Source organism: Rhinoraja longicauda, chromosome 16 (genome assembly GCF_053455715.1).
Source record: "Rhinoraja longicauda isolate Sanriku21f chromosome 16, sRhiLon1.1, whole genome shotgun sequence".
Lineage (NCBI taxonomy): Eukaryota > Metazoa > Chordata > Chondrichthyes > Rajiformes > Arhynchobatidae > Rhinoraja > Rhinoraja longicauda.
In genome coordinates, this window is record NC_135968.1 from 3,230,228 (window position 1) to 3,254,096 (window position 23,869).

General features: G+C 47.4%; 1 gene segment (V, D, J or C); it reads left to right on the plus strand.

Moving 5' to 3' along the window:
• On the plus strand, window positions 1-23,731 carry LOC144601080 (Ig mu chain C region secreted form-like). The segment is given in 7 exon segments: window positions 1-139; window positions 8,039-8,338; window positions 14,658-14,966; window positions 18,485-18,787; window positions 19,349-19,666; window positions 21,282-21,602; window positions 23,027-23,731. Coding segments are annotated over 7 exon segments (1,998 nt in total).
• Window positions 23,732-23,869: the final 138 nt, after the last annotated feature.

The following is a 23,869-nucleotide window of genomic DNA, read 5'->3' on the forward strand; positions in this document are numbered from 1 at the left end:
CAGGGTTCACGTTGACACTTTGCTGGAATTATTGGATGTGGAGGGTGAGTGGAGTTACTGTACTGGCTGAGTGGGAAGATGGAGCAGTGTGACTATCTTGACTACTGGGGTGCAGGAACCTCGCTGACAGTGACTTCAGGTAAGACCATTTCTTCAATTCCATTTTACCCAGTTGTATTTTATTAATTGAAGGTCTTTGCGAATTCTGTAATTGACCTGAACTCGGTGAGATATTTGGAACAATTGCACGGATTTCCCGGAGACAGGCGGGTTTCTCCAGAGTTAGAATATACCCAACAACAATACATTTCCCACCATGTTGAACTGCCCCACAGGCTGTTCTTTCTCTGAGTCTAACCATCTTCTGCCTTCAGTCCATCTTGTGTCTGCCGACCAAGCTGGCTTTCTGGGCTAGTCCCATCGGGCACATATCCTTCTGAAGCCTTTTGATCGATTTACTGGAGAATCAGAATTCTATGTGCTTTTACAGTTTCCTCTGGCAACTCATTCCAGATACTGCCTATCCAATGTGAATAAAATGCACGTGAAGTCCCCTTTTAAATCTCTCCCAACTCACCTTACGCCTTTGCCCCCCTGTTTTAGAACCATCTATCCTGGGGGAAAAATACATTTGAGCATGCACCTTATCCATGCACCTCATGATCTTGTTCACCTCAATAAGGTTGCCGCCTAGTCTCCTTCGCTCCAAAGAAAAACATCCCACCTTATCCTCCCTCTCCCTAAAACACAACCCCACATATGCAGATAATATCTTGGTGAATCTTTTCGAAGTCCTTTCCAATTTAATGGCATCCTTCCTGTAGCTGGGAGACTAGAACTGCACACAGTACTTACTCTAAGTGTGGTCTCACCAATGACTTGTACTGCTGCATCATGATGTCCCAACGTTTACTCTCAGTACCCTTCCCATTGAAGGCAGTCTGCCAAAAGCCACCTCACCTCCCAGTCCACCTAACTCACCACTTTCAGCGAACCATGCTCCTGTATTCCCCAATCTGTCTGTTCAACAACACTCTCCAGGCTCTGCCATTTACTGTGTAAGTCCAGCCCTGGTTTGATATACCAAAGTTCAACACCCCTCACTTGTCAGAGTTAAATTCCATTTGGCATACCTTGGCTCGCCTTCCCAACTGATCTAGATCTTCATGTAAACTTAGATAGCCTTCCTCACTGTCCACTCATGCACTGATTTTGGTGTCATCTGCAAACTTACCATCAATGTTCAGTATATTGCATGGCAAACTGTTAAACATCGGAACAAAGAAAATAGGTGCAGGAGGAGGCCATTTGGCCCTTCGAGCCAGCACCACCATTCATTGTGATCATGGTTGATCATCCACAATCAGTAAACCGTGCCTACCTTCTCCCCATATCCCTTGATTCCGTTACCCTCTAGAGCAGCTCTATCTAACTCTCTTTTAAATTCATCCGGTGAATTGGCCTTCACTGCCTTCAGAATTCCACAAATTCACAACTCTCTGGGTGAAAAAGTGTTTTTTCATCTCAGTTTTAAATGGCCTCCCCTTTATTCTTAGACTGTGGCCCCTGGTTCTGGACTCCCCCAACATTGGGAAATTTTTTCCTACATCTAGCTTGTCCAGTCCTTTTATAATTTTATAAGTTCCCCTCTCATCCTTCTAAATTTAATGTAGATAACAAACAACAGTGGCCTCAGCAGTGACCCCTGCAGCAATACACTTGTCACAGGCCTCCGATCAGAAAAGCAATACTTCACAACTACCCCTTGGCTCTTCCTCCAAGCTAATTTTGAATGTATTTGGCTAGCTCATGTTGGGTTCCATGTGATCTAACCTTCCAGACCAGCCCACCATGCCAGACCTTGTTGAACCCTATCAGGTTCATAAGGCACAATTTCCCAAACACAAACCTTCCCAAATCCTTGGCCCACCCTCCCAAGTGATCTAGATCTTCTTAAAATCCCTAATCATTCCGTGCCTATCCAAACACTGGTAGTTCCTGTCCTTCGGGACATTCCCACCAATGAAGTCAGGCTGACTGATGTAGATTCCTGCCTTGGCCCTAATGTCCTTCTTAAATAGCGCAACAGTATCAGCCACCCTCCAGTCTTTTGGAGATTAATCTGCAGTGAAAGATGATGTAAATACCTCTGAAGGAAAGTAAATTATTTTCCCGAGCTTCCCACAAGATCAGAGGATGCAGTTTTAAAGTATTGGGGATTTATCCACCTTAACGCACTTAAAAGCTGCCAATAGTTCCTCTTTGGTCAATTGTATATGATCTAAGACATCACAGCTCCTATGATTCAACTCATTAGCTTCCATGATCTTCTCCTCAGTTAATGTGGATGGGAAATATTCATTTAATATCTGCCCCATCTCTTGTAGCTACACAAAGATGGCCTTGCTGATCTGAATTTTAAGGGGACCTATTCTTTCCCCAACCACTTTATCTTTATTTGACTATCGAGTCTCTCTTAGGATTTTTATTTACCTTGCCTGTCAGAACCATTTCAGGTCCTCTTTATTGCCCAAGTGCATTCTTAAGTGTGTTCCTACACTCCTTATACTCACCGAGGCATTCGCTTGAGCCCGACAGCCATAATCTGACGCACGCCTCCAGCTTATCTCTGACCAGAGCCTTAACATCATTCAAAAACCAGGATTCCCTAAGCGTACCAGACTTGGGCTTCACCCTAACAGGAATATGCTGCCCCTGCACTCTGACTATCCCACTTATGAAAGCCTCCCACATGTCAGCCATCCCCTAACCATTAACAGACTCTCCCAAACAAACTGCAAGATCCTGCCCAATGTTTCCAAAATCAGCCTTAACTCAGTTAGGATCTTAATTTGTGGTCCAGTTTCATGCTTCTCGATAACTACTTTAAAACTAGTACAGGTGTAGGAAGGAACTGCAGATGCTGGTTTGAACTGAAGATAGATCCAAAAAGCAGGAATAACTCAGCGGGTCAAACAGCACCTCTGGAGAAAAGGAATAGGTGACGTTTAGGGTCGAGACTCTTCTTCAGATTGAGAGTCAGGGGAAAGGACTCTCAGTCTGAAGAAGGGTCTCGACCTGAAACATCACCTATTCCTTTTCTCCAGAGATCCTGTTTGACCCGTAGAGTCACTCCAGCTTTATGTGTTTAAAACTAGAAGAACTATGGTCACTGATCCAAAAATGCTTCCACACTGACATTTCATTCCCTTTCCTCGTATCTGAAGAGGAGGTTTAGTGTTGTATTCTCTCTAGCGGTTCTAGCAGATCCTTCTTTGAGTTGATTACAGGACCTTTGTGAGATGCAGTTAACAAATTCCATCTCATCCAAGCACTTAATATTGTGGGATACCCAGTCAATATGAGGGAAGTTGAAATCTCCCACAAATATCGCCCTATCATTTGTCCAACTCAGCTAAAGGACAAGCATGGGCTCAATCAGATGAATGGCCCCGTTCTGTGCTCTGAGATTCAATGGAACTATCATTTATTTAGTAAATCCAGTACATGCTCCCTCAAAGAGATCCCATCAAACACATCCAGGGCGGACAGAGCACGAGTCAAATGCAGAGTAAATCTCCCCGTGTCACTGTGCTGTCAGCTACAGATTAGATACAAAGTTCCTTCTGTCGTGTCCCAACACTCCCAGGGAAGGTACAGCACAAGATAGACAATTAGTGAGGCTCCCTCCAACCTGTCCCCTCACACAACCTGGGTACGGATAGACACTGAGTGAAGTTCCTTCTCCACTGTTACATACTCCCAGTGCAGGGACTGAGTGTTTGACACACAGTGAAGTTCCCTCTACATTGCTCTGTCAAACACTCCTTGTGTAAATGTTTCAGAACACAGAAGGCTCTTTAGATTGTAAAATAAATTAATGCTGTTTGGTTAAAAAACGGAGGTTCGCAATAATGACTGATTTGAACATAATGAGAGAATGTTGTACTTGGTTCCAGATGTCGGTTTTAGTCCACCAGGTTTTCTTTGCATTTTGTATTAAATTACAACATTTAGAGATCCTTTGTAAGTCAATACCTTTTATTCTACATTGTGAATTCACTGCTGCCCGTAGTTTAGATTCTATGTCAAGTTGCTTGGTGTTTTTGACATGAGTTTTGCTGCACTAAAGAACTGCTTTTTCTCAGTTCACAGACGGAGGAACGGCTCTAATTTCCTGCCCTCCTCCGTCAGCCGACTGGGTTTGTCCAACAAGTGCTTTGCTCCATTAACCAAGGCTGCTGGTGTCTCAATGAATCTCAGTGGTCATTCAGAGCACGTTTCATGGTGTCTCCGAGCCCTTCACAGGCAGTGAAGCACGTTCACTGTAGAGCCCTGTTGTAAAGGAGGGACTGTGGATTCACTCTGCACATAGCAGAATCGGCAAACCGCTGGTGAGGGGGGAATGTTGTCCGAGACACCACAGGTACAGTGATCCAATGGACGGGCATCAGGCTGCAATGGGAGGGAAGGAGCTGGGGAACTGGGCAATGGGCCAAAGCACTCGAGTAATCCAGAGGGATGGATGAACAATCCATAGACCTGAGTTTAATTCCACCACAACTGTGGAATTTACACTCTGTTAATAAACTGGGACAGATTGGACCTGTGTCAGATTTTTTTCCATTAGTAACCTGGATTTTGTGCACTAATCCACAGTAATGATGAGCTCTCAGCTTCTCTGCTGTACCTCAGCGGAGGAGATCTGTTGTGTTTGCCCAGTCAAGCCTATATCTGACCCCTGTCCCAGCAACGTGATTGGCACTAAATGCACCCAGAATGGCAACCCAGATGGGCAGTTTACTCTGACTTTACTGCCCCTCCTCACCCCAGCACCCTGCTGCTCCATCCACCCCTCACCCCAGCACCCTGCTGCCCCACCCACCCCTCACCACAGCACCCTGCTGCTCCACCCACCTCCTCACCCCAGCACCCTGCTGCTCCACTCACCTCCTCACCCCAGCACCCTGCTGCTCCACCCACCCCCTCACCACAGCACCCTGCTGCCCCACCCACCCCCTCACCACAGCACCCTGCTGCCCCAACCACCCCCTCACCACAGCACCCTGCTGCTCCACCCATCCCCTGCCCCTCCTCACCCCAGCACCCTGCTGCTCCACCCACCTCCTCACCCCAGCACCCTGCTGCCCCACCCATCCCCTGCCCCTCCTCACCCCAGCACCCTGCTGCTCCACCCACCCCTCACCCCAGCACCCTGCTGGCCCACCCAGCCCCTGCCCCTCCTCACCCCAGCACCCTGCTCCCCACCCATCCCCTGCCCCTCCTCACCCCAGCACTCTGCTGGTCCACTCAGCTCCTCAACCCCAGCATCCTGCTGCCAGTATGATGTGTTTTCCAGTCCCTGACCCGCCTCCTGACCACATTAGGAACATTGATCCAAATTAAACTGCACTCACCACCTGCTGGTCCTGGGATGGAAAACACTGAGCTGCAAATCTCGCCGTCTGACATTATTGAGCCTCCTGCACGAAACACTCGGCAGCTCAGGCAGCATCTGTGGGGAGAGAAGCAGTCACCCTTTCACATCAGTGATCTTTCATCAAACTCTTTCAGTACAATTTCTGACAACCACGCTATTTCCACTTTTATTTGATGGTTTTATAATTTTGTTGAAGGTTTCCACAACCCCAGGCAATCTCAAAGCATTTCCCAGCCTATTAATAACTCAGAGACATAGAGTCATACAGCACGGAAACAGGCCCTTCAGCTCAGCTCGTGCAAGGCAGCCTGATGCCCCATGTATGCTAGTCCCACTTGCCCATGTTTACCTCATGTTCTCTAATCCTTTCCTATCCATGTATCTGTCCGTGTCTTTCAAATGCTGTTATCATCGCTGCCTCAACTGTTTCCCCTGACAGCTTGTCCACACACCCTGCGTGTGAGAAAGTTCCTATTAAATCTTGCTCCTCTCATCTTACACCTATGTCCTGTCCTCTGGTTCTCCTATCCTGTGTTGATTCCCCTATCCTGTGTATAAAACTGTGCATTCACCCTATCTATTCCCCTCATGATGTTATACACCTTTATAGGATCACTCTTCAGCCTCCTAGAGGTGGAATGGAGGAAAGTCCTAGCCTGCCCTACTTTTCCCTCTAGCTCAGGCCCTCGAGTCCTGGCAACATTCTTGTAAATCTTCTCAACACTCTTCTGGCCTAATGATATATTTCCTAGCTTGATGAAAACTGAACATTGTGCTCCAAATTCAGCCTCACCAATTTCTTATAACTCTCCAGTATAACATCCAACTTCAGAACAGTAAACCCTCATTTTAACGGACCGTGGTGTGGGGGGATAACGTCCGTTATTGCCGAATGTCTGCTTTATACGAGTAAGGTATTATTCATGTTTGCAGTTGAAACAAAGAATGCAGATGCTAATTAATGCACAAAAAGACACAAAGTGCTGGAGTAACTCAACAGGTCAGGGAGCATCTCTGGAGAACATCGATAGGTGAGGTGGGGACTGATTCAGTCTGCTGGGTTACTCAAGCACTATGTGTCATTTCACCTTAAAACCAGGCGCCAATGCCTCTGCTCCGCACCAGCCCGCCCTTCTTCATCCACCGCACGGTCCGGTGACACGGCTGTGGTTGTGGCTCATGTTGTAGCCTCTGGGCGGCAGTGCTATCTTCAGGCCGCTGTCACTGACAGGGTGCATGGTCACCATGGGACACCCTCTCCTCTCACCAGCTGCTGCGTCCAAGGTGCAGTATGTTGGTGACTCCAGCGAGAAGGAGGAGGAGACGGCGGTGGAGGGGGGAAGAGGCGAGTGGACATAGGGAGGGGAGGAGATGGAGGGGGGAGGGGAGAGGTGGAAGCCGTGGACAGAGCGAGGGGAGGGGGGAGGGGGGAGGAGGCCGAGTAGACAGAGTGAGGGGAGGAGATGGAGGGGGGAGGGGGATGAGGTCAAATGGACAGAGCGTGGGGAGGAGATGGCGGGGGGAGGGGGATGAGGCCGAATGGACAGAGCGTGGGGAGGAGATGCAGGGGGGGGGGGGGGGATGAGGCCGAATGGACAGAGCGAGGGGAGGAGGAGGAGGAGGAGGAGGAGACGGCAGTCGAGCAGGGAGAAAACATTTCTTCACACAGAGAGTGGTGAGTCTGTGGAATTCTCTGCCACAGAAGGTAGTTGAGGCCAGTTCATTGGCTATATTTAAGAGGGAGTTACATGTGGCCCTTTTTGCTAAAGGGATCAGGGGGTATGGAGAGAAGGCAGGTACAGGCTACTGAGCTGAATGATCAGCCATGATCATATTGAATGGCGGTGCAGGCTCGAAGGGCCGAATGGCCTACTCCTGCACCTATTTTCTATGTTTCTATGTTTCTATGAGTGGACAACAACAACAGCTGCATCAAGCGGACAATACGGTGGATGACGAAGGGCTTACTTGGGATTGGGGGTGGAGTTGGAAGCCGGGGCTCTAAGCGGTCAGGAGCCATGCATGGCAGGGTTGTTTCGGCAGATGCATCCGCTCTATCTAAAATCTGCTATAAAGGGGTCCATTAAAACGAGGGGTTACTATATATCAATTCCCTGACTCATGAAGTATAAGAAAATAACTGCAGATGCTGGTACAAATCGAAGGTATTTATTGACAAAATGCTGGAGTAACTCAGCAGGTCGGGCAGCATCTCGGGAGAGAAGGGAGACGTCACCCATTCGTTCTCTCCCGAGATGCTGCCCGACCTGCTGAGTTACTCCAGCATTTTGTGAATAAATACCCCTGACTCATGAAGACCTTTTTTTACCAACCTATTCACCTGTGACAACGCGTTCTGGGATCTGTATCCCTCTGTTTGGCAGAAGCTGCCTCCCCAGTGGCCGGTGCGTGATCAGCATTTCACTGCTTGGTCATGCACGGTGTGAAGGGATTGGAAAGGAACCATTTCTCTGCTCTGCCCGACCTTCTCTCGGCCTGAATCACCTGCATTTACTCAGGAAGCTGCATGAACCTGTTGCACGCGCTGGTAATAATCCATTTAATACAGAACCAACTGTTCATTTATTTACATTTCAGAGGTTAAGACCTTGCCTTCAGTCCACATCACCACTTCCTGCAACACAGAATCTGACCAAGAGATCAGCCTCCTCTGTCTGGTCAAGGACTACCAGCCTGAGATCATCAGTCAGACATGGTCCACCAGCAGTGGGGACATCACCACTGGAATCACAAAGTACCCACCAGTGTTGGGACAAAACAGCAAGTACACAATGAGCAGCTTGCTGCGAGTCCCTGCGGCAAATTGGAACAGTAATAACGTCTACATCTGCAAGGCAGGAGACAAGCCGGTGACAGCGACGATCCAGAAGCCTGAAAGTTAGTATGAGATTTTGTTGTCTATTTAAAGCTGATGATAAGACTGAAGTGGAAGCCTTTGTCGAACAATTCGAGTTATTCACAAAATGCTGGAGTAACTCAGCAGGTCGGGCAGCATTTCGGGAGAGAAGGAATGGGTGGCGTTTCGGGTCAAGACCCTTCTTCAGACTGATGTCAGGGGGGCGGGACAATGCAGGAGGAAGCTAATTAATTATTTTGCTCATTCATTCTCCTCCTCTCAGCCAGAGTGCTGCTGCTCAAGGAAAAAGACAGAATTTATATGTTGGGGAGGGGGGGGGGGGGGGGGGGTGCACGGAGGAAGCATCTGCTCTTGATCTGCCTTGATCTGCCAACATTCTATCCACTGCTTTGTCTAATTCCTGCAGCTCTTTACCACCCAAACTTCCCTCCAGACCAGCTGCTGTACACAGAGCCACACCTATTGTGCCCGTGCACAGTATGGAGATTTAAACCATCCTCACTCTTCCTGCACTTTCCCCTCGACCCTGCAGCCGACCCCTCACCAAGTGAAATCCAGTCTCCTTGTGGAAATGACATGAATCTGCATCCACTCTCTCTTTTAACCACTGCCTTCCAGTTCTGATCAGATCATTACTGTCATAACAAAGTAAGTTACTCTTGTCCATCTGACCTCCTTTCGCCACTTAACTTAAAGTTGTGTAGGAAGGAACTGCAGATACTGGTTTAAAGCGAAGGTGAAAGGGAAAAGAGAGATACAGATGGTGATATGGAGAGATGTAGAACTACTAGACCAAGTGGACCCGTTGGGCGCAAGTCTCTCCTGCATTGGTGCAGCACCCTCTCCCTCCTCACCCCCCCCTCTCCTCTCACCCCTCCACTCCTCCCCCCTCCCCATACCCCTCTCCCCTCCCCCTCCCTCCACTCCCCTTCCCCAGCCCCTCCCCTCCCCCACCACTCCCCCCTCAAACACCTCCCTCCCTCCACTCCCCTTCCCCAGCCCCTCCCCTCCCCCACCACTCCCCCCTCAAACACCCCCTCCCTCCATTCCCCTTCCCCAGCCCCTCTCCCTCCCCTCCTCCCCATACCCCTCTCCCCTCCCCCTCCCTCCACTCCCCTTCCCCAGCCCCTCCCCCACCACTCCCCCCTCAAACACCCCCTCCCTCCATCCCCCTTCCCCAGCCCCTCCCCTCTCCCTCCCCTCCTCCCCCACTCCCCTCAAACACCTCCCTCCCTCCACTCCCCTTCCCCAGCCCCTCCCCTCCCCCACCACTCCCCCCTCAAACACCCCCTCCCTCCACTCCCCTTCCCCAGCCCCTCCCCTCTCCCTCCCCTCCTCCCCATACCCCTCTCCCCTCCCCCTCCCTCCACTCCCCTTCCCCAGCCCCTCCCCCACCACTCCCCCCTCAAACACCCCCTCCCTCCACTCCCCTTCCCCAGCCCCTCCCCTCTCCCTCCCCTCCTCCCCCACTCCCCTCAAACACCCCCTCCCTCCACTCCCCTTCCCCAGCTCCTCCCCTCTCCCTCCCTCCCTCCCCCTCCACACATCCCTCCCTCCCCCCTCCACACATCCCTCCTCCCTCCCTCCCTCCCTAGGATATAAATTTAAACTTTAAGATGTCAATAACTTAAAGAATATAACACCGATTTCAATGAAACTTCTTCCATTAGCACCAAAGGGATGACGGTGAGTAAGGTGGGCCTAAAATTGTTGCGCTATCGTGTACTGTTTTGGCTGTAGTTCAGGAACAAACAAACAAGCAAACGAGAGTTTTAGTATGTAGATGGGTGGAAACGAGTTACAGACAAAGTTGAGGTTAAGGCAACTTAAAGTTGTAATTCCCAAACCTCCTGCCAATAGAAACAATTGTGTCTCATCTATTCCTGCTCACTGGAACCGGTGATGGCCGTGCTGTTCCTGTGTCTGCTCCAGCACACACTGAGATCACGGATGGTCTGTATGCCAGCCCCACTTACCCAGCTCCACTCTTATCACTGCAGAGTGGCCACACTGCTGGGGAAGCTTGGGTTCTAACCCAGCCTCCTAATCACAGCTCTGTCCAGCATCTCACTGTGGGATCCACCATATCAACACATCACCAGCATATCACCAGCATTGTGGGGAGGGCTGGTACTGGGCTAGGGGTGACTTGTACAAAAGGGACGGGTTGCATCTTAACAGCAGGGGGACAAACATTCTGGCAGGCAGGTTTGCTAGTGTGGCACCTGTGGCTTTAAACTAAGTAGTGGGGGGGAGGGGTTAACAAATTGTGAATATGAAGATGAGGTAAAAGGGAATACAGGAGATATTGCAAAAGACTCTCGGAAGAATGGGAACAGAAGTTCTAGAGGGGAAAAGAAATTAAGGGCAGGGCCAATTGTGACCGATGTGAGAGGGGAGGTAAATACAGAAGTTAAAGTGTTGTACTTAAATGTGCGTAGTATAAAAAATAAAGTGGATGAGCTTGAGGCTCAGTTAGTCATGGGCAAGTATGATGTTGTAGGGATCACTGAGACATGGCTACAAGAGGACCAGGGCTGGGAACTGAATATTCAGGGGTACACAACGTATAGAAAAGACAGACAGGTGGGCAGAGGGGGTGGGGTTGCTCTGATGATAAGGAATGATATTCATTCCCTTGCAAGGGGTGACATAGAATCAGGAGATGTTGAATCAGTATGGATAGAAATGAGAAATTGTAAGGGTAAAAAGACCCTAATGGGAGTTATCTATAGGCCCCCAAATAGTAGCCTCGACATAGGGTGCAAGTTGAATCAGGAGATAAAATTGGCGTGTCAAAAATGTAATGCTACGGTGGTTATGGGAGATTTCAACATGCAGGTAGACTGGGAAAATCAGGTTGGAAATGGACCCCAGGAAAGAGAGTTTGTAGAGTGCCTTCGAGATGGATTCTTAGAACAGCTTGTACTGGAGCCTACCAGGGAGAAGGCAATTCTGGATTTAGTGTTGTGTAATGATCCTGATCTGATAAGGGGACTAGAGGTAAAAGAGCCATTAGGAGGCAGTGATCACAACATGATAAGTTTTACTCCGCAAATGGAAAGGCAGAAGGGAAAATCGGAAGTGTCGGTATTACAGTATAGCAAAGGGGATTACAGAGGCATGAGGCGGGAGCTGGCCAAAATTGACTGGAAGGGGGCCCTAGCAGGGAAGACGGTAGAACAGCAATGACAGGTATTCCTGGGAATAATGCAGAGGTTGCAGGATCAATTTATTCCAAAGAGGTGGAAAGACTCTAAGGGGAGTAAGAGACACCTGTGGCTGACAAGGGAAGTCAGGGGCAGCATAAAAATTAAGGAGAGGAAGTATAACATAGCAAAGAAGAGTGGGAAGACAGAGGATTGGGACTCTTTTAAAGAGCAACAAAAGTTAACTAAAAAGGCAATACGGGGAGAAAAGATGAGGTACGAGGGTAAACTAGCCAATAATATAAAGGAGGATAGCAAAAGTTTTTTTAGGTACGTGAAGAGGAAAAAAATAGTCAAGGCAAATGTGGGTCCCTTGAAGACGGAAGCAGGGGAATTTATTATGGGGAACAAAGAAATGGCAGACGAGTTAAACCGTTACTTTGGATCTGTCTTCACTGAGGAAGATACACACAATCTCCCAAATGTTCTAGGGGCCGGAGAACCTAGGGTGATGGAGGAACTGAAGGAAATCCACATTAGGCAGGAAATGGTTTTGTGTAGACTGATGGGACTGAAGGCTCATAAATACCCAGGGCCTGATGGTCTGCATCCCAGAGTACTTAAGGAGGTGGCTCTAGAAATAGTGGAAGCATTGGAGATCATTTTTCAATGTTCTATAGATCCAGGATCAGTTCCTGTGGATTGGAGGATAGCAAATGTTATCCCACTTTTTAAGAAAGGAGGGAGAGAGAAAACGGGTAATTATAGACCAGTTAGTCTGACATCAGTGGTGGGGAAGATGCTGGAGTCAATTATAAAAGACGAAATTGCTGAGCATTTGGATAGCAGTAACGGGATCATTCCGAGTCAGCATGGATTTACGAAGGGGAAATCATGCTTGACAAATCTACCGGAATTTTTTGAGGATGTAACTAGGAAAATTGACAAGGGAGAGTCAGTGGATGTGGTGTACCTCGACTTTCAGAAAGCCTTCGACAAGGTCCCACATAGGAGATTAGTGGGCAAAATTAGGGCACACGGTATTGGGGGTAGGGTACTGATATGGATAGAAAATTGGTTGACAGACAGAAAGCAAAGAGTGGGGATAAATGGGTCCCTTTCGGAATGGCAGGCAGTGACCAGTGGGGTACCGCAAGGTTCGGTGCTGGGACCCCAGCTATTTACGATATACATTAATGACTTAGACGAAGGGATTAAAAGTACCATTAGCAAATTTGCAGATGATACTAAGTTGGGGGGTAGTGTGAATTGTGAGGAAGATGCAATAAGGCTGCAGGGTGACTTGGACAGGTTGTGTGAGTGGGCGGATACATGGCAGATGCAGTTTAATGTAGATAAGTGTGAGGTTATTCACTTTGGAAGTAAGAATAGAAAGGCAGATTATTATCTGAATGGTGTCAAGTTAGGAGTAGGGGGAGTTCAACGAGATCTGGGTGTCCTAGTGCATCAGTCAATGAAAGGAAGCATGCAGGTACAGCAGGCAGTGAAGAAAGCCAATGGAATGTTGGCCTTCGTAACAAGAGGAGTTGAGTATAGGAGCAAAGAAGTCCTTCTACAGTTGTACCGGGCCCTGGTGAGACCGCACCTGGAGTACTGTGTGCAGTTTTGGTCTCCAAATTTGAGGAAGGATATTCTTGCTATGGAGGGCGTGCAGCATAGGTTCACTAGGTTAATTCCCGGAATGTCGGGATTGTCGTATGTTGAAAGGCTGTAGCGATTGGGCTTGTATACACTGGAATTTAGAAGGATGAGGGGGGATCTTATTGAAACATATAAGATAATTAGGGGATTGGACACATTAGAGGCAGATAACATGTTCCCAATGTTGGGGGAGTCCAGAACAAGGGGCCACAGTTTAAGAATAAGGGGTAGGCCATTTAGAACGGAGATGAGGAAGAACTTTTTCAGTCAGAGAGTGGTGAAGGTGTGGAATTCTCTGCCTCAGAAGGCAGTGGAGGCCAGTTCGTTGGATGCTTTCAAGAGAGAGCTGGATAGAGCTCTTAAGGATAGCGGAGTGAGGGGGTATGGGGAGAAGGCAGGAACGGGGTACTGATTGAGAGTGATCAGCCATGATCGCATTGAATGGCGGTGCTGGCTCGAAGGGCTGAATGGCCCACTCCTGCACCTATTGTCTATTATCTATTGTCTATTGGGGCACTTGACAAGGTTTGCAGATGATACAAAGCTGGGTGGTAGTGTGAACTGTGAGGAAGATGCTATGAGGTTGCAGGGTGACTTGGACAGGTTGTGTGAGTGGGCGGATGCATGGCAGATGCAGTTTAATGTGGGTAAGTGTGAAGTTATCCACTTTGGTGGTAAGAATAGGAAGGCAGAGTATTATCTGAATGGTGTCAAGTTAGGAAAAGGGGACGTACAACGAGATCTGGGTGTCCTAGTGCATCAGTCACTGAAAGGACGCATGCAGGTACAGCAGGTAGTGAAGAAAGCCAATGGAATGTTGGTCTTCATAACAAGAGGAGTTGAGTATAGGAGCAAAGAGGTCCTTCTGCAGTTGTACAGGGCCCTAGTGAGACCGCACCTGGAGTACTGTGTGCAGTTTTGGTCTCCAAATTTGAGGAAGGATATTCTTGCTATTGAGGGCGTGCAGCGTAGGTTTACTAGGTTAATTCCCGGAATGGCGGGACTGTCATATGTTGAAAGACTGGAGCGACTAGGCTTGCATACACTGGAATTTAGTAGGATGAGAGGAGATCTTATCGAAACGTATAAGATTATTAAGGGGTTGGACACGTTAGAGGCAGGAAACATGTTCCCAATGTTGGAGGAGTCCAGAACAAGGGGCCACAGTTTAAGAATAAAGGGTAGGCCATTTAGAACTGAGATGAGGAAACACTTTTACAGTCAGAGAGTTGTTCATCTGTGGAATTCTCTGCCTCAGAAGAAAGTGGAGGCCAATTCTCTGAATGTATTCAAGAGAGAGCTGGATAGAGCTCTTAAAGATAGCGGAGTCAGGGGGTATGGGGAGAAGGCAGGAACGGGGTACTGATTGAGAATGATCAGCCATGATCACATTGAATGGCGGTGCTGGCTCGAAGGGCCGAATGGCCTCCTCTTGCACCTATTGTCTATTGTCCCAGACGCTGGGAGAGTGGAGTCCTACACTGTGGCTGAAGGAATCATGTAATAACAGATATTAAATATGTTACAGCTCATACACCTCCACAGCTCATCCCACTTGTTCCATCCCCGGAGGTTATCCACAATCAAACAACTGCTGTCCTGGGCTGCGTGATATCTGGATTCTCTCCTGACAATATTAAAGTTTCCTGGGAAAAATCTGGAGTTGTGCAAGAAGGCATTGTTCTCCCGTCCACTCCGAGAAGTAACGGTGGATTTCAAACAGTTGCTTACCTGCGGTTGCCTGTGGAGGAATGGACCAACAAACAGGAATATACTTGTGAAGTGAGCCACGAACCTTCCAGCTTCAGGAAAAGGATCAACATGAGATATCAAGAGGGTGAGTGGTGTCTGTGAATTTACTTACAGTATTAAACAATCTTACTGACATTTCAACCAAATTCCAGTCCCTGAGATCAGTCCTGTTGAGCGACGTATTATTTTCAGATTTTGCTTTTGCAATTTATGCCAATGCCTTCCACCAGTAATTCTAACTCATTCTGCAGGACATGGAGAGAGGAAGGTCACCAGTGTGTTTATTCTCACTCCTCTAGTTCCCTTTGTGTGCAGTGGTAAGAAAAATGGGGCAGTGAATAAACCACTGGTCCCATCTGACATCTGGAGAAAATCTCTCTTCCCTTCTCACTGTCTTCTTTGTGTTTGTTTCTCCAAATTCATCCCTTTCCACTGTTTCCGGAGAATCTGTTCTGTAGAATATTTTTTCATTGAAATGTAGGTGCCCTGGATTATTTTTGAACTCATCTCCACCCTCTTTAAAGTGTTGTCTGATCCTGGACAAAGTGAAGCAGTTGATCATGGTTGGCATAAACTCATGCTGATAAATACTGAGGACACAGACTGGGAATATGTGGATCTCCTGTTCTTCAACACAGGAGGGGAGGTGAAAATCTCTTAACACTTAAATCCATGAACCTTCCATTTCCAGGTGGAGAACGTCCCAGCTGTTCGAAGTGTATGCCGAAGTTCTTCTACCAGAGTAATCTCAATGTGACATTCTCAGATGGTTCTACCGGGCAGTATCATTGTTGGGGAGGAAAGTGTCAAATAAAGTAATTGGCTGCGTATGGAATTTGTCATTCTATTATTACAACCCATTGATAAGATTCAAACCCAACCCCTGGTATCCATTGGGATCAAAGTGTACCAGAGTGAGGACAAATATCCAATTCACGTTGCCACCCTCTCCCCTCCACTCATTGCCTGTATACTCATTCATTTGTGGACATTGCTGCTTCACATCCCAGTGCCACTGACTAGATTCCTTCATGCTCTGACTCCAGTCAGCAAGGACCACCCAGAGACCGCGAGGCAGGAGATGTTTAAGGTGAACTGTGTGAAATGTCAAAGTGGCTCAGTAAAAAATTGGGTGATCCTTTATAAAGGCAAACTGGTGAGGCAAGATGCAGGGTTCTTGAATCCAGAACCAGGGGCCACAGTTTAAGAATAAGGGGTACATTGAGAACGTAGATGAGGAAAAACTTTTTCAGTCAGAGAGTTGTAAATCTGTGGAATTCTCTGCCTCAGAAGGCAGTGGAGGCCAATTCACTGGATGCTTTCAAGAGAGAGCTCGATGGAGCTCTTAAAGATAGTGAAGTATGGGTAGAAGGTAGGAACAGGGTACTGATTGTAAATGATCAGCCATGATCACATTGAATGGCGATGCTGGCTCGAAGGGCCGAATGGCCTACTCCTGCACCTATTGTCTATTGGCTCTAATTGGTCTCCTGTCCTACACTGGCTTTGGATGAAAACTGGTTAGCACAAATTGCCATTTATTAAACCACCTCCTTCAGAAGGCAGTGGAGGTCGATTCTCTGGATGCTTTCAAGAGAGAGTTATAGTAGATAGAGCTCTTAAAGATAGCAGAGTCAAGAGATATGGGAAGAAGGCAGGAACGGGGTACTGATCGTGGATGATCAGCCACGATCACAGTTAATGACAGTGCTGGCTCAAAGGGCCAAATGGTCTACTCCTGCACCTATTGTCTATTGTCTCCCAAACACAGACCTCAGTCCAAGGGAGAAACTCAGCGAATGCAATGAATGTTGCATGGAATGGACGTGGTTTTGTTATAATCATCCAAGGATAAGCAATACAAAATGTCTCTTGTGGAAGATACCAATATTTTACAGCATGGAGAGTAACCATACTCTGTCAGGTTTCATATGAAGCGATTTCCCCCCACACCGGGATGGTGGAACTACAAGACTGTCACTGATATGGGATGGGATTGACCATCTTGCAAAACCACATGTTCAACAATATCACATTGCAGATTAAAACAAGATTCACAAAGCAAGAACATTGTCCACTGTTAAACTAGGCTTACAAATTTCTGATGACACTGCAACAACTGTCATCCAGACGAATATCATGCACAGAACTATTTTTGAAAGGAATTTGCTCACCATTTTGCTTAAAGAAGGAGGGTTTGTGAAATAGACAACATCATACACTGACAAATGTCAGACAGACACAGTGTGTATGACCTCTGCTTTCTACGCAGCTGAAGGCTTTGACTCCCAGGCTCACTGAAAGTTTCAATTCTGATACAAACGCAATCAACCCTCCACAATAAGTGTTTGAGAGCACAAACACCTCATGTGGCCCAAAGTGACCGAGTGTGTAAACAGTGCACACATGAGAGTGAGCTGAGTGGAACTAGACTTATGATGGTGTTTCAGAAGACACGTGGCAGTGCAGGTCAGGGGCAATGGATGAAGAATCATTCTCTTCCTCGCCCAGTGATTCTGTAGTGAAACGGGAAAGTACATCTAATGCAGAATTTCATCCCAATCTGCAGCAGGAGGGGACCTTGATACTTCTACGGATTTATGATTTGCTCTGCTGTTGCTGGATAGTCAGCCACTAATTTATTTCAGATAGTTGCTATCAATTACTGAAACGCCTCCAAGACTTCACTGGAGCACAGTCACACAAAACTGACATCAGCCTGTAGCCATTTTGCTACCGGTGTGGAGTTGTGTAGTGGCCAGAACAGATACGATGACATATTTCCTTCCGTGAAGTACAACAGTGAACTATCGACATGCTTCACCACCAACGGAAGCGTTTTACGTCAGAATGCATTAATAGAATTTAAATTCCCAGATCACGGGTTGGAATTTGAACTCATGTCACCAGATCGACAACTTCTGGATTCACATTTACTGTCACTCTTCATTTCAAGGAGGAGAGACGGGGAGATCTGCTGAGTGAGCTTTGGTGCTTGTGAGCAAGTGTGTGTAACATGACACAGCAAGTGATACAAAGGTGAAAGGAGTGCAGGCTTATGAGTGCCCAGGGTTGGAAGAATGCCACCTTTACTGAAGGTTGTGTGGGTGGTGAAGGTTTCAGAGATGGTGAGGGACATGGTCAGAGTAAGACTGGGATATCAGCATGTAACATTGTTAAACTGAGGGAATCCCAGGCTTGGCCCACAGGGAGAAAAGTTGCTTTTCTCATTCATGTTGCTCAGTATTACTAATTGATGCTGTAGGGGTTCCAAGCAAAGCATATATCAAATTGTGCTCCTGTAATGTACCAGCAGATCATGGTTCTGGGAAAGAGAGTCACATCCCTGTTGATGGGTCCTTTGATCTGTTTTTTCAGTCGAAATACCCAGCCTACTATTTAACACAAGTTTTTCTGCAATTCTATGTGCAATAAATCTAGCCAGTGACTACTTTGATCTGTCATTGATCAGTCTTTTATGTGATGACATAAAAATCTTAAAGTTTATTTATAAGACACCTATTTGGATTTCTGCCCTGGCTTTCCATTAGTAACAGATGAGTATCAACTAAAATTCTGAAGTTTTCCATTTCTGATCCACAGAATTGTCCGTCTTGATTAAAAACCCTGGCATAAAAGAGATTTGGATCAACAAGACCGCTACACTGGTGTGTACAGTGATCTGTACTGATTCGAGCCAGGTCCATGTCACCTGGAAGGTGGGAGGAAAGGAGAGAACTGAAGGAGTTGTGACCCGTACACCGAGCCGTGAAGGCACGCGAGACCCAGTTACCAGTGAACTCTGGACCAGTGTGGAAGAGTGGACCAGCGGGGTGGAGTTTGTGTGCTCCACCCAACGATCTCCATCATCCTCACCAGTGTCAGCACGGACCCACCATAACAAAGGTGGGAAACAGACCAGTGATTAAATGGCAATGAGAGAGAGAGGGTACAGAGAGGGTTTACAAGGATGTTGCCAGGGCTACAAGGTCTGAGGTATAGGGAGAGGTTGAGTGGGCTGGGACTCTATTCCTTGGAGCGTAGGAGGATGAGGGAATATCTTTTTGACGTGTGTAAAATCATGAGAGGAATAGATCGGGGAGATGCACAGTGTCTCTTGCCCAGAGTAGGTGAATTGAGTACCAGAGAACATACATTTAAGGTGAAGGGGAAACGATTTTATAGGAATCTGAGGGGTAACATTGTCACACAAAGGGTATTGGATGTATGAAACAAGCTGCCAGAGGAGGTAGTTGAGGCAGGGACTATCCTAACATTTATAAACAGTTAAACAAGTACATGGATAGGACAGGTTTGGAGGGATATGGACCAAACACGGGCAGGTGGGACTAGTTTAGATGGGACAGGTTGGCCGAGGTGGGCAAGTTGAGCTGAAGGGCCTGTTTCAACACCGTATCACTTTATGACTCTATGAGAGAGTTTAACATTTATTTTCCTCTGTTCCAGTTGAGCCAAAAAAACCTGAAGTCAGACTGCTGCTTCCAGCACACGAAGAGACCAAGCATAGCCACAAGGTCACCCTTGAGTGTGTGGTCTCTGGATTCTACCCAGACCTCATAAACGTCACTTGGAAGAAAGACGGCGCCCTGATCTCCATCAACACCAGCGCTACACCGACTGCTCTGGAGCAGGGCGGCACTTTCAGTGCCAGGTATTTCCTGACCGTGAGTACAGAGGATTGGAAGTCAGGCTCACGCTTCAATTGTACAGTGCATCATCACGCCTCCAACACCATCCTCACGAAGGACGTGAAGAACAGCCAAGGTAGGCTCCTGGGTTTCACCTCACTCTCCACATTGTTTGCTGTGTGCTGTAAACTGTGCCACACATGGGCAACACTGTAACATGGTGCAGTCCTGCTGTGGGCTTGTAAGTGAGTCTGGCCACAGAAATAATTGTATCTTTGACATTGCTTTAGTAACTTGAGGGCAATCCACGCCAGTTGACAGGCCAGACATGGTGGAGATCCACGATACTCTTCTTCCAAACGGGCTTTCCCTCTGCCTTTGTACTTAATGTGAGTGAGTGCCTCAGCTGTGACAGAATGTCCATCAGAGCAGCTCTCTCCCCGCCCCAGCGTGGCAATGTGTAGCAGTCTCTGCAGGCCAGCTGCAACACACAACATTCTGACAAAGCAGCAGCAGAGTTTAGTTACACCTCATGGATACAAACTGCATTTAAACAGTTGTGACTAAATGAAAGGACACAAAGTCGAGACCCTCTTCATTCCACTTGTGACTAAATAAAATATTGCCGGTGCTTACATTTTATAATATAAATTGAAGAACTTTCCGCTGACTGGTTAGCACGCAACAAAAACTTTACACTGTACCTCGGTGCACGTGACAATAAACTAAACTGAATTGAACATTTTGACCTCGAACATTAGCTCTATTTGCCTCTCCACAGAGGGTATTTTCTGCATTTGATTCAGTAAATAGCTGGTTAAAGGTTTGGTGATCACAAAACTGTCAAATAATGTCATAATCATAATCATAATCGTAATTTATTAGCCAAGTATGTTTTGCATCATACGAGGAATTTGATTTGCCATACAGTCATACCGAAAAAGCAACATGACACACAAAATACATAAAAGTTTGACATAAACATCCACCACAGCGGCTCCTCCACATTCCCCCCTGTGATGGAAGGCAATAAAGTCTTATCTTCGTTCCTCCTTCCCTCCCGCGGTCGGGGGAGTCGAACCATCCGCAGCCGGTGATCGAGCTCCCACGTCGGGGCAGTCTAGGCTCCCACATCGGGACGGTCAAAACTCCTGTGGCTTGGAGTTCCCCAAATCGGTCCCTAACCAGGGACCGTGAGCTTCACGATGTTAAAGTCCGCAGCTCCCGCAGGTTGGAGCACCAAAGGCCGACCCCTGGCAAAGGCATCGCCTGCTCCAAGATGTTAAAGTCCGCAGGCTCTGCGGTTTTGCAGCTCTAGAAGTCCCAAACAAGAGGCTGCCAACTCCACGATGTCAGGCCGCAGTGCGGACGGAGATACCACACGGAAAAAGTCGAGGAAAGAGATAAAAATAGTTTCCCCCACCCCCACAAATACAAACACTAAAGATAAGCTAAAACATACATTTTACAACAAACTAAAAACACAAAGAATGCAAAAGATGAAGACAGACAGTTGGCGAGGCAGCCATCGTGCGGCGATCCCCTGGTGGTCAACCTGTCCATTCACATTGTTCGGCAGGGTTTCCTTGTGGGATCAATAGGAAGCTTCATTCCTTCACCACTGTAGATAAATCTCTCTGATGTTGATGGACCGCCATATCATTTGGTGGAGATGAGCACGAAATGTTGGTGTTTCAGTGACAAGCTGCTCCATCAGGGAACGGTGACATGATAATTGTGATTTCTCCCAGATGAATGTCCAGATACCCGCCCCTCGGTCACTTTAAGCAAACCTTCCTTCGAAGAGATCTGGATGAACAAGACAGCCACCATTCTGTGTAAGGTGGTTCACAGTGATTTAGAGGGATTCAGGGTAACCTGGCAAGTGAATGGAATGAAGAGAGAAGACGGGGTAACACCTCTGGGTGAAGAGAGGATCGGAGGTGCAGACACCATCACCAGCGGACTGACGGTCCCCGCTGCAGAGTGGGAGAATGGGACTCTGTACACATGTGTGGTGGAGGACAAGAGTTTGCCAACGCCGGAGAGGAAATCCATCAAGAAGCAGACAGGTACGTGTGGACAGAGGTTGGTGCGAATCTAATCTGAGCAAATGGACTGATTTATCACATCCAGCATAGAAAATAATTGCAGGAGCAGGCCATTCGGCCCTTCGATCCTGCAAGCACATTCAATATGAGCACGGCTGATCATCCATATTCAGTACTCGCTTCCTGCATTCTCTCCATATCCCTTGATCTCTTTACCCCAAGAACTGTATCCAACTCATTCTTGCATTTCATTCACTGGATGAATTTAAAAAATAGTTAGATAGAGCTCTAGGGGCTAGCAGAGTCAAGGGATATAGGGAGAAGGCAGACACCGGTTACTGATTGTGGATGATCAGCCATGATTACAATGAATGGCGGTGCTGGCTCGAAGGGCCAGATGGCCTCCTCCTGCACCTATTTTCTATGTTTCTATATATTTAATAATTGGGCTTCAGTGCTGTCTGTGGCAGAGAATGCCCAGGTTCACCACTGTCTGGGTGAAGACATTTCTCCCCCTCTCACACCTACACAGCTTCACCCCAGACTGTCATCTCCTGGTCTGGATTCCCCAATATCTGAAACATGCTTCCTACGCCTCATCTGTCCAATCCAGTTAAGAATTCAATAGTTTCTATCAGATTCCTTCGGATTTTTCTGAACTCCAGTGGATATCTAATGGATATTAGGGTGGACTTACAGATGGTCAGAGAGTGTGAGGGACTAAAAGAAGACTAAGCTCTCCTGACCAACCACATCACTAAAATCCCAAGTGACCACGACACCGTCGCTCAAAACCACACTGGTTCCCACAACGTGAGCTGCTTTGATAGAGTCGAGGGAGAGGGATTTGCAGCTTTCACAAGCCGAGGTGCAGACTGAGTCAGGACTGGAAGGGCAGGGAGCTTAAGGCACAGACCAAAGTCCAGCAGATCATTTAAGCAGAAGGGAAGATGGAACAGACAGCACAGGACGAGGCAGGTCCAAGGACTGAGTTCCACTTTCTATAGAGTCTCTGCATTCAATGGTTCCTGTTGATGAACGAACAAATTTAAACTCACTGGAAGCTCTAGTTCAGTTTAGTTTCGAGATACAGTGCAGTAACAGGCCCTTTGGCCCACCAAGCCCGCGCCGACCAGCGATCCCACGCAGTCACGTACAAACTCCAAACAGACAGCACCCATAGTCGGGATCGAACCCCTGGTCTCTGGTGTTGTAAGGCAGCAATTCTACCGCTGCGCCACCAGGCAACTCTGTAAAATGTACCAGAGGCATGATTCTATTCCACACATCACTACAATGAGCAGAAAGGAAAAGCCTTTAGTTTCTGGTGAACTGAGGTCCCTCTGGATGTAAACGTTGTCCATGTCAGTATAAGATTAGAATGTGTTGGGGAAGTACAGAATTACCGACAGATTCAGTCTAACTCAGGTTCTCTCTGTTCCCAGATGGAGTTGTGACTCGTCCTCAAGTCTACCTTCTCCCCCCTTCGTTGGATGAGGTGGAGACGGATGAGACGGCCACCTTGACGTGCCTGGTCACCAAATTCTCTCCAGAAGACATCTATGTGGCCTGGATGGCCAACGACACCCTTCTGAAGACAGGGATCGTGAACCAGCCCGTGACCAAGGACACCAGAAATAGGTGGAACACCATGACCAGTCAGTTGAAGGTTTCTCCAGAGGAGTGGAACAGCGGCACCACGTTCTCCTGTGTGGTGGGACATGGGTCCATCACAACCAGCCTGTTCAGAAGCATCAATAAATCTCACAGCAAACCCACTCTGGTCAATGTCTCACTTGTTCTGACTGATAGCTTTAAATCTTGTGTATAACACCCCATGATTCATTTATAAAACACTTGTTTTGTTCATTTCTGGATTATTAACTGACCCAGAGGATGATGGGTTAGCTCCCTAATACTTCATCAAAATGTGAACCTTTGTAAATCATTTTTTTTAAAATCCGACACAAGAATCAAATTTTGCCACAGTCATAATTCACCACAAATGTCTGAGCTTCTGGATACTTTTACAGAACTTTTCTGCCATGTTTGATCAGATTTCAACCCTGTGTGGGATCACACGAGGTATTAAATCTATGTATGTGTCAATGTACCAATACAAGTTCAATAAATGTGATGTGAAAAAGGTTTTATGTGCGTGTTCCTGACTGGTGTGTTTTGGGTGGCAGTACATGAGTAACTTGGGATGTGAGGTGTGCACATTCTAGGAGAAGCACAGCAGCTTTCATGAGGTGACATTGCTCACCACTGAGCCACATATGATATCT